Source organism: Pogonomyrmex barbatus, unplaced genomic scaffold, assembly GCF_055798465.1.
Source record: "Pogonomyrmex barbatus isolate J1 unplaced genomic scaffold, ASM5579846v1 scaffold3, whole genome shotgun sequence".
NCBI lineage: Eukaryota > Metazoa > Arthropoda > Insecta > Hymenoptera > Formicidae > Pogonomyrmex > Pogonomyrmex barbatus.
In genome coordinates, this window is record NW_028297127.1 from 726,058 (window position 1) to 738,410 (window position 12,353).

Consider the following 12,353-nt stretch of genomic DNA (forward strand, 5'->3'; position numbering starts at 1 on the left):
ATAATCTATAAGTTCTATCTATAAATATTTTATTAATAAAAAGAAAGCTAATACAAATATATTTGTATTAATTCTCTTGAAAGACATAATTATGTTAAAGAAAGAAAAAAATACAATCAATAGGTATTTAATGCCAACAAAAACTAATCTATATTTGGATATATACACGTTCACACCTCATACCATAATATAATTATCTGTTATAACAATACAATATTTATACAATGAAGAAAACAAATTATTTAACGTTTTAGATAACACTGTAAATAAATCTATGTCTATCAAGTTTAATCGTTTCGACATATAACTCAATTGACCAGATTTAAAAGACTTTCTTATATTTAGCGCAGCAATATTCCACAACTTTAAATCTTGTGCAAAGCGTAAAAATAAGACGTCACCTTTGGTCCCATTGATAGAAACTTAAGATTAACCGTAAAAGTTAAGATGTAGTATTCAATGTTAAATCATTATTAAGGAGATTCTAAAGTGAAAAGTGAAATCCAACAGGAAAGCGTTTTCCACATTTATATATTTATACATTCATATATACATTCATACATTTATGCACACACGTGTGTGTGTGTGTGTGTGTGTGTGTGTGTGTGTGTGTGTGTGTGTGTGTGCATAAATGTATGAACATATACACATACACACGTAAATCCATATATTTATACATATGTGTGTACACATTAATCATTTATATTAGATATTTAGACACTTTATTTTAAGAATTCTACGTTATTATTTTATATAATTTGCGTACCATATCTCTATTTTGTATAAATTATCAAATCTATCTTTTAAGCAATCTATCTTATAAAGCAATCTTTGTTGCAAATTGATAAGTTTAATGTCATATAAAATTAATAGGTGAAAAAGATAGAGTTTCAAAGATGCCAAATTTAAAATATAAAAAAATATGAAAATGTTGACTTTTGGGGTGTACAAGAACTCATTTGAAAACCATCAAAATCATCAACAAAAAAATCGTTAATCCAAATGTTCCAAATGGATTTTTTTTGTACTTCTGGTTTGATTTTGGCAATAAAAGTATTATTAATTGATTTCTCGTATACAAAAACAAGAACATTTAACAATAACATTTAAATCTGTTAGTTTAATTGTCAAAACTAATTATTTTAAAATGTTTTTATCTTTTTATTTATTATTTTTATTTTATGCGATTTCTTATCCATTAGAAAGTAGAAATCATAAGCTTTCAAACGATTCTTTACGCCACAAAATTACAATGTTTTTATATCTATTTTTTTTTTTTAATTAAAAGCTTTTGGAACACTATAACTTTAGAACGAAAAATCGATGTAAAATCAAACTTATATATTTGTTTTCAGTTCAAAAAGATCTTTCATTGATTTGATCTTTTACTTCATCCTATTTTTTAACCCCTTATTTCCCTAATGGATTGGTGAAATATCTTCGCCGCACTCTCTCAGTACTTTTTATTGACTATTCCAACAATTTCATTACACATTAAAGAATTAAAAATTTTTTATATTAATATAATTAATATAAACATCAAGATCTGAAAAATAAGATTTCGAGTTTTAAAATCTTTTTAAACATCTCATTATAATTATTTTTGATAAAATTATACTTTCTCCAACTTTGTCTCATATATTTTTAAAAGGTAGGTGATTCTTTAATTTTGTTTTAATTCTTTAATTTGTCGAGTATATACATATGTATTTTTTTTACGTTTTATTTTTTTTCAAACACTTTTACTAATTGTCCTTAAAATTCATAATATTCGTGTCCTTAAAAACAACATATTTCAACATTCAATTTTTATTAACATAAACCTGTAAATATATTATACATATATTTTGCGCTTTTTCATTACTTTTCTAGCATTTTTATAATTTTTCTTAAAATTCATAGTATTTTGCTATTAAAAGTATGATCTATATTAAAATATATTCAGCAATTTCTGTTATTTTCATTTTTCATTTCAAGGATTCTATTCAGATATTACTTTCAACGATTTGTTTTCATTTCTAAATCTGTAAAATAAGTAAAAAGATCAATATGTTAATAAAAATACTGCATTCGATCGGTGTTTAGGACCCTAAAATCGTGGATTTTACTGATAGAACATAACATTTTTGGTAAAAGTATTATTTTATCAGTCTTATTTTTCATTTTTTATGTATTATAGATTCAAAAATCTTTTTCCATAATTAAAGTGTATGCATTGACACGTATTTGCATAGATTTTATGCTAAGAATTTTTTAAAATTAAATCTTGTTTGTTATCTTTGCTATTTTAATATGATGTTCAATTGTTAATTTGTGCTAAGTTGAACTATATACTATACTGGAATATGGAACTGCCATTCTTAACGCTCGAACAGTAAAAAGAAAGGGTTGAATTTATTAGGGACCATTTTTATCTTTGTCATATGCGAATTTTAATCATGATTTCTATATTTTTATGACACACACAAACATTAGTTTTAGTAATCTTTTCGACTCGAACTATATAATTTATTAATCTATCAATCGACTAGTTTATAGCTATCAAATACTTTTATATGACTTTTCATCTTGTTATTAAATTTTGCATAAATATAATTATTGTAATTATTATAAGTATACAATTGATTATTTGTAAAGAGATTACGCTTTCTATTATTGAAAAATATTACCAGATGTATATTGTTATATACTACATTGCAGTAAATAAAATCAATGAATATCACGAAACGTCTCATTGCTTTATTGCTTATTTTCATTGCCTTATGTATATACAAAGAAAATAAATGATAATAAAAGGCATTGCATGTATATACAAAGAAAATAATTGATAATAAAAGGCATTGCATGAAACGTGTGAAGTATTCTCGTGATCAATAAAGTGAAAGATCATTAAAGATCAACAAAATAATCATGTCACACATAATTAAAACCTTTCACTTGTAAAACGTTGCACGTAAGTAAAATAAAGAAAAAAGAAAAACAATATCACATTATTTTTAATAAATTATAATAATAACTGTTTGTATCTTCAATTCAGTCGAGTTAAGTAAAATCTATGACTTATATATTATTTTTATGTTAAGAATTAAAAGTTGTTTATATGTTATAATTTGTATGTTATTTTATATATATACACATATACATATAATAGTTTATTTTTTATATAATTTATTACACATATACGCACGCGTATATATATATATATATATATATATATATATATATATGTCTTTCGGCAATCGTTGCTCAAAATTTCTATATGTTAAACGCAGCAAATGTTTTCAACTCGAAGAATATAGCAATAGAAAGGAAGTTGATTCTAATGCTTTATTTCTCTCGTTTCGTTTTTATTTTGGACTTCACATTCCAATATAGTATACAGAAAACATCAAGTTAAAAGTCCACAGTCAATTATCTCCGACATTATTAGTCCTATTGGAAAATGTTTCAAATAGAACATGCAGTATTCAGAAAATTCTATTAGATTGGCAATATCTGTGTGATTTTGAAATAACTTTGGAATAACCTATCGAAATGAACTTAAATGAGTTACTTAAATGAGTATCTTCTTATTATAGATTTTGATAACTGACATTAGTCTTTTTCAAAACATCCTATAACGTCAAATTCGGATCTGTTCAGAAGCTAGAAAAGAGTTTAAAGTTCGCCGCCAGTATCAATGCCCATCGAGTAATCTATTTGAATTAAAGATCCGAATTGGACGTTATCATAATGTTTTGAAAAGATCTCAGATATCAGTAATCAAAATCTGTAATAAAAATGTAAAAAAATCGGTGTATACATCTAAATTTTTTAAGTTTATCTTAACAGGTCATTTAAAAGTCATTTCAAGATTACACAGATATTGTCTAGATATTGTCATAGATATGTCATAGATATTGTCTAGTAAAAATTTTTAAGTATATGCATATATTCTCTGAAACATTTTCTTATAGAATCAATTATTTCGGAGATAATTAGCCGTTTCCATACTTCTAAATCACCCTGTATAGTTTAATAACTCATATCAATATTTGGTTTACATAAAAATGCTGCAGGTATAAGATTATCTCCAAAAAGCAAATTATATAAAGAAACACTCACGCACTGTTAAATTCTTAGATTTAGGCTCGTCTAATATGATATATAAAGTTTATACAAAAATTTGCATATGACTGCAAATGTGTGCGTGTGCGTGTACGCGCGCGCGTGTGTGTGTATGTGTGTACATAAATATATGTATAGATGTGCATATGTAAAACACTTTCCCGTTGAAATTTCATTTTCATTTTATAGGAGCCCCTTAATACTAATATAGATCTGTTCACAATTAACTTTGGTATTACAACTTCTTTCTTTCTTTCTCGTTCATATACAACGCACAAAGTTAGAGTCAACAATCCTATCCAAACTAAGAGAAATAATCTCTTGTCTTTTTCTCTTTTTCAACAAATGATTGAGCAATATTAAGTTTAAAACTATTCAAGTAAATAAAATAAGTTTCCCGTCCTCTCCTATAATTGAACAAAGATCAAATATATCTTACATGCTATGTACATCTTCCATTATTTCGGTTATCGCATCTTTGTTTTATATATTATTTTTATATGTAATTTTTACATTTATTTATAATTAACATAAATCCATTATTAGTCTCTAATTGTTTAATTACTGTTACTAAAAATATATTTCGAAAAAACAAATATCTAATGAAACAAACAATTTATGATTAATATCTGAGAATGTTTTTCATTTTTTTCCACATAAAATAATGAAAAAACCCATTAAACAAAAAATGAAATATAAATATATTGTTTTATATCCCAATAATTAAGAATATATAAGAATATGTAAATAAATTTCAGGAAATTTTTCATCTTCTTATAAAACTTATTGACTACATAAATCAATTTTTACATATATACTTACAAGTATTGTTAAATAATTTCATATTAACCATAAAATATTATTAAAAAGCAAAAGTAATAATCATATTAATCCTAAAAATTGTGAATATATGATGATGATGAATATTTTTCTCTTATTTTCTAAATTTGCATTTACTTAATGTTTTTTATATCACACAATTATAATTTCTATCTAAATATAAAATTTTTATTTCTTTTGAATTGACAAAAATATCGTGATAATGAATAATTTTGATTTTTAAAATCTAACAATCAATATTTCTAATATTAAATATTAATAATTATATATATAGGATAATATATGTATAAAAATATTGCAGTGGTGGATTTAGATAATAAAAAAAGTTTACATAATATATATTCGATATGATTTTTGTAGTTAATAATATTCCTTATGTTTTAGTAAATATTTCTTTACTTTAAAAAGTAGCCATATTTAATTTGAATAATGTAAATATTTTTTATTTTAGATTGTTTAACATGCTCAAAGTGATTGGATATTATATGTATTTACATATAATTTTGTTTAACATAAAGTAACACATGAATATCTGTGAAATATCTGTTGTATCATTGTTTGAATAATTTATCATTTATTTTTATTTATTTTTAATATAAATTTATGATTATCAATAATTCATAATAAAAATATTTTCTTTTCTAAATATAATATACTAATTACATCACAAATATATATTAGCATTTAATAATTATGATTAAATTTTATGATATTCAAATTTTACAAATAAAATAAATTAACATCTAAATATGCTATGCAGAATAAATTGTTAGAAAATAAAACAAGCCAAAACTTGGAAAATCAGATATGTTTATATAAAATTTTTTCATTATTTTTTGTTCTAAGTCTACAACTGCAATATATCTCATATATTAAAAACATCTTACATATGTAAGGTAAGTAAATGGACAAAAACAATAAATAATAGAAACCAAATTTTTTATACATATTCTGAAAGTTTTTAATAATATTTTAGGGTTAAGCAATTTTTTTTAAACTATTTGCATCTTTTTAAACAGAAACATCTTCGAAAATAATTCGTATTTTTAATAAACAAAAACAATTTATATTTTAAATTGTTTGCTTCAAAAATAATTTTTATAGATTTAGAGAAGAAATAAGAAAAAAGAAACATGTTAATCTTAAAACATTATTGTTACAAAAATTCCTCACTGTATTCAGATTGCTCTAAATATTTTTGATGGCTAAACATAATTAGGTATATCTCTCTGCAGTCTGAAACAAAAAAAATTTTTCTTAATTAAATTAAATAATTCCATAACAATCATTTATTCCCAGTCAATACAAATTTATCATTTCACAAAAACAAATGACATCAAATATATGTTCTACATTACTATGAAAAAATATTAAAAAATAAAATTAATATCTCTATTAAATTAGATAAGATAAGAAAAACTTATATAATATAAATATTTTAGTTTTTTATAAGAGATAATGAAAACCCGCATTCTGCTTACCTATAATTCGGATATTAAAACAAATGAATATTATATAAACATATAAAATTTTAAATTTAACTAAATACAATTATATAATTGTGATATCTATGTGTATATCTATATTTTGACATATATGTATGTTTCCAAAGAATGAGACATATATGTATGTCTCTAAAGAATTTTCTAAAATAGGAAAAATTACATATATTTTTGATGAAATAAAAGAATATAAAAGAATTGAGAAGAATTAAAGAAAAACAATAAAATATGAAACAATTTAACTGAAATAAAAAATATTATATGCAAGAACCTAGGTAGTAGATACATGACATTAAAACATTATATGAACATTTAATGACCAGCATTGACAACACTAATGTATAAAATATACAAACGACAATCTAATGTCACAAAAACTTGATGTTATTAAAAGTAATATATTTTGACGTCATTATATGACATCTTTTTGTATAAGAAATAAGACATCACATTTCAAGATATAATTAGAAAATAATAGATATATACAGAATGTTCGGCAATGAATGGAAGAAAATTTAAAGAACAATCCTAGATGATAAAATAAGATGAAAATTAAGAATAATAAAAATTGCAATTAAGGCTTCATTTTTTAATTAGATAGATTTTTAGATATTTAAATATTCATGTGCTTTGGATCCTTTTTACATGAATATATTTAAACATTTATAATTTAAAAAACGAGTTGCAATTTTGTTGTTTCTTAATTTCTGTTTTATTTCATTTAGAAGTACTTCTTAAATTTTTTCCCACTTATTGACGAGCAATCTCTATATGTATATTAATATATTATATTTAATTTAAAAAAAAGTTTTCTAAACTATGAAAATAATTTTTCTAATAATTTTTAACACTTTGACCTTACTTTAATGTTTGATTTGATTTCAAATAATCTTTTAATAATTCGAATTTTAATTGAATTATTCACGAATTATCGAAAAAAAGATTCTGATATCGATCTCATTACATATAATATAACATATGATTTTATACATCTTAATTTCAACAATTTTTCTTCAATTAATGAAAGTTTTTATTGTACATTATAATACATACTTACACTTCTTAATTTTTCACGTCCACCAAAGTTTCGGATGGATTCTAATAGCATATCCCTAGAATCTAATTCGACTGATATCGATTTAGATCTTGCATTGGCATTTTTTAGCATCACACCTGTTATCACTGGCATGGTTGGAGATTTAGAAAATTGAATGTTCTTGTTGAAACCGTCAACCATCGATAATCCATTATGATTTATTTGATTATTTTTTGTCTTAGAATCTTCAGGTAACTTGAATCCTTTTACAACAGGCACCAGTGGATTGACTGTTATAGCCTTCTTGATATTATACCGAAGAGGCATTTCTTTTTGAGACTCAAGGTTTTGACTTGTCCCATTTACATCCACAATAGATGTGAATCTTTTTGCTCGTAAGTTTTGTTGAACATTATGCGTTTCAAATTCACTTTTAAACGGTAAATCATTGTGATTAATCGTCTTCGTAAACCTAGTATAACTGTTTTCTTTGATATTCGAGTTCATGAATTCCTTTATGTCGTCCGGCTGTGTAATACGATGATCCGTTGAAGATTTATTAATACTAGCGCGTTTAGGTTTCTGCTTAAAATTTACATATTGACCGAATGTGTTTGTCAATTCTTTCAAATTTATCGGTGTAGTATCGACTACGTTTTCATCACTTTTCAATATTTCCTTTGGCGTTTTGATAAAGGTCTTTTTTAATTCGACTCCCATCACGATCGGTCTATTTTCGTTCTTTGTTAAATCAGATTCAGTGTGAATTTGATTTGACGTTTTGAAATTCGATGTTGTGATTAATTTTTTTGTACTTAATTCGTCAAGATTATTATTTGTTAAGGAATCAATTTTAAATTCATGTTCAATATTATTCATATTAACATTGCCAATGAAGTTCTCAGTTTCTTTCTTGTTTTTTGTATCGTTGAGATTGATAATGGTTGTGTTGCTTCTTCCCAATTTGTAATCAGTGTCTCCCTTGATTTGAACATTAACGCTTGGTCTTTCCAACCAACTACCCAGACTAATTGCTGGTGGACCAGTATAAACATAGCGTTTTGTGTTTTCTTCTTTTAACGATTGTTTACATTCCGATTTTGAATTTTGAGATTCGCATGATGAAAGTACATCTGTTCTGGCCGATTGTTTGTTGAACTTTGTCTCGTATCTAAAAATACATTTTGTTGTTATAAAATATATAACTATATCAATTTATCAATTTATATATCATATATAATTTATATATCAATTTATTGTGAGACTAAATAATTATCAAGTAAAATCGACGTATTTATATGATACTAATATAACAATTAATTATTTATGTTATGTTGTAGCAAAATTAATTATTAGAATGAATTGATATTAAAATTAAAATTTTTATTTCATGCGCGTGTACGCGTGCTTGCGTGCGTGGGAAGATTAATTTATTCCAAATAATATTTATAAAATATATGCACTCTAAATGCATAAAAATAATACTTACTTTGTTTTTTGAATTGATAACTCATTAATATAATTTTTGGACACATTTTCTTCCGTCTGTTGTGCATTTTTCAACTGCGGCAAAATGCTTTTTAGTACCTATATATTATTTATATAATAATTATTTAGATTATAATTATTTAGATTATAATAATTTTACAACTGTTAACACGAATTGCAATTAAATTATTGATGTTAGTCACATACAGTTTACAACTATATGTTAAATATATACTAAATTTGTCAAGGCATATTTTAACAAAACAAAAATAATCATTTTATCAATAATATTTATGATGTATTTAGTAATACAATAGATTCTCATTTTAAATTCACTTTTAATTGGTTTTCGTTTTAATAAAATTTGTTATATTTTTATTAAGATTTTTCAACAAATCATATATGATAGAAAATTATTTCATTATATCACATAAAAGTTCTAAATGAAAAAAAAAAATTTGAACAAATTTTAATTAAAAATACGTTTTTATCATTTTATTCTGCTCTAATCGTTTCAATTTTATCATTTTCATAATTAATTTTTTACATGGAAATACATGATTTTTAAAATTATAAAATTTCATCTTGCACCACTTGGTCGAAATGACTTTTGAATTTCAAATGTATATAAAAAACATAAATAACTTGATTTCGCGGAACGCATTTTTACACTAGATTTCATCTTTACTCTCACAGAGATATCGATTTTTTTCGTGCGTGAAAAAAAGATTTTTTGTTACACGGTTGTAATTATCATAATTATAAATTACCTGCAATGATTGTAATTGCTTCTCTTTGGTAAATTCTTCCTCATTTTTTAATATATTATCTCTCCATTGTGAAAACTTTCTCTCGTTATCCTTTAGCGTATCAATATTTAAATCAGTAATGCTTATAGCTTTTTTCATATTAACAATCTCCGGTTCAATTTGTGACTCATGCCTTTTTACATTGGTTCCTTGTGCCTCTTTTTGATACTTAATGTTGTTAGGCATCGATATATAACTTTTAGATCGTTGAATATTTGTTTTATCATTGGCCATGTTGAAATATTGCCATTTGTAAGACGTCTCATCTTGAATGTTTGGTTTCACTTTGTGGTCAGTGTTATTTGTACTCGGTTCTTCATATTTATTTTTCATCTTTTTGTTGAACGATATATTATTATTCAGACATGTATTTTTCGTTGTACTTCTTTTACCATAATTTGCATTTGCATTATTTCTTGATAGTGTGGCGAATGTTTTGATAAATTTCTGTTCCAAATTTTTTGCATGACTAGACTCCTCAAATTCTTCAAAAATATCCAGACTTTTCTGTTTGATATAAGTAGTAATAGTGAAGTTAGACAAAGTATTGTCTACGGGTGCTAATTCCGGTGCGGATAAGCTATCCATATTTCTTCGATCAAAGTCTTTATTGATATTTTGCGCCAGCGAATTAGTTTCTATTTTATTTTCTAGTTCCGAGATCATTTCTTTTTGCAAGTTCGGATTAATCTCTGGATTTTGTGAAGTGACCGATACTTGTTTAACAGTCTCATTCACCGTTTGCCTATTATTGATTTCTGTTTCAGATATGAGATCAATGTTCTCATTTGAAGCTTCCTGATTATGATTCATTTTTGAATTATTTGATATATTTTTTATTGATTCCAAATTCTTATTATTACTATCTGTCACATTAATCAATTCTGAAGTTGGATTCACTACCGGCTGTACGGAAGTTTCAACTGATTCTAGCAAGACTGTATCATAATTTTCGAAAATAGGGGAATGCGAATCGCGAAAGGCACTCGGTGGAGCTGGAAGTTGATACTGCCAGTCACTGCCAATCGACGAATTCTCATCCATCGCTGGTAAGTCGGAAATGTCTTGCTGTGAATTTATAGAAGTTATATCTGGTGTATTAGCAATTGTATTTTCTTTTGAAAAATTGATGCGTGACTCATTAAATTCGTTTTTCATCTCAACAGAGTCTGTTTTAGTTGTGGCACCATCAAAAACAGCAGTAATGTTTTTATCACTTGTTTCAAGAGGCAGTGATGGTTCCAAGATTGAAATCGATGAAGTTGGCAGCACATTTGAGAAGGTATCTGATACCTTCTGCAGCAAAATATCAGTCTCAGATGGGAATGGAATGTCTTCGTGAATTGCTGGTATATAAACAAACAAATTATATATAGTTTTTTAAAATGCTAGAAAATCTTTTACTATTTGAATAATATTAAATAATATTAATAAATGTGATGTTACATTAATATTTAAAAAAAATAGTATGCAATAGTATAAGCAATATGGCGAGTTTCCAAATTTTGTTTTAGCAATTGACATGCAACATATTGTGTAATACAATCATAGTTAATTGCTAATAAGAATCGAAAGTTGGCCACAACGCAAGATTGTGGGAACAAAATAAAAAAATAGTAGAGTCTACAAAACTTAAAACCAAAATTTGTATATATACATATACATATACATAATTTGTATATATACATATATCGTACATATTGTTGTTGTATTCATAGAAAGAGTGCTATATTTTTTAATATATCGAAGTAAATTTACGTTACCCTGATAAAATTATGATGTTTCTTCATTCTTTAATATAAATAATTTCTATAAGAAATGAGTGTGCTCATAAAGAGTTCAGTTCAAACTATTTAATGTGATATTATATTTATTAAATTTATTTTTTTTAATATATTAAATGGAAGAGAGTAACCACTTATATGAAAACATCGTCATTATATGTTATAACAATACATACTAAAATTTGTAAGAAATATTTTGCAAAACTTTTTCGACAGATTTAGCTATCTAAAAATATAACTTGTAAATAAAATCAATAAAGTTATATTATTATATATATTATATTATTTAATATTAGTTAACGTACTTTTAGTATTAATTTTGATAATTCTATTCCTCAAAACTTAATTATTACAATATTTATAATTAAAAATTAGAAAATTATGACGATATTCGAAAAAAAATTTGGTAAAACTTCACATTAGTGACGACCTTAGCGATTTCAATGATCTTGACATATGTTATCAAGAACATTTTGGAATTATAATGCAAAACATTTAAGTTATTGACAATGTGTATTAGTTTACCTCTTTCTGCTGTTATCTTAGTCTGTTCTACTTTCAAGGTGCTTTCTGTGATTACTTTAGCTGGTTCATGTACGGTCAAATCTGATTTAGAACACGTTTCAATATTTGCTTTAGCCATATGATTCTGTCGAACATCGTAATCAGATTCGCTTGAATCCCCAATTACAGTCCCCGGCTGCAATTTGTAATCCGATTGACGTGTAGATGGTGTGCTGACATCAACATCGGAATTAGCTTTGAGACAGTCAATGTCAAAGCTAGC

General features: G+C 24.8%; 1 protein-coding gene across 1 annotated transcript in view; it reads right to left on the reverse strand.

Moving 5' to 3' along the window:
• Positions 1–111: 111 nt before the first annotated feature.
• LOC105429995 (uncharacterized) overlaps positions 112–12,353 on the reverse strand; it is a 30,252-nt gene continuing 18,010 nt past the window's right edge. Inside the window, exons 7-11 of the mRNA XM_089080354.1 lie at positions 12,092–12,348; positions 9,744–11,128; positions 8,975–9,072; positions 7,507–8,656; positions 112–6,183 (exon numbers count right to left, since the gene is read on the reverse strand). Coding sequence (XP_088936480.1) covers positions 6,163–6,183; positions 7,507–8,656; positions 8,975–9,072; positions 9,744–11,128; positions 12,092–12,348 — 2,911 coding nt within the window. The 3' untranslated portion in view covers positions 112–6,162. The remainder of the gene's footprint in view (positions 6,184–7,506; positions 8,657–8,974; positions 9,073–9,743; positions 11,129–12,091; positions 12,349–12,353) is intronic.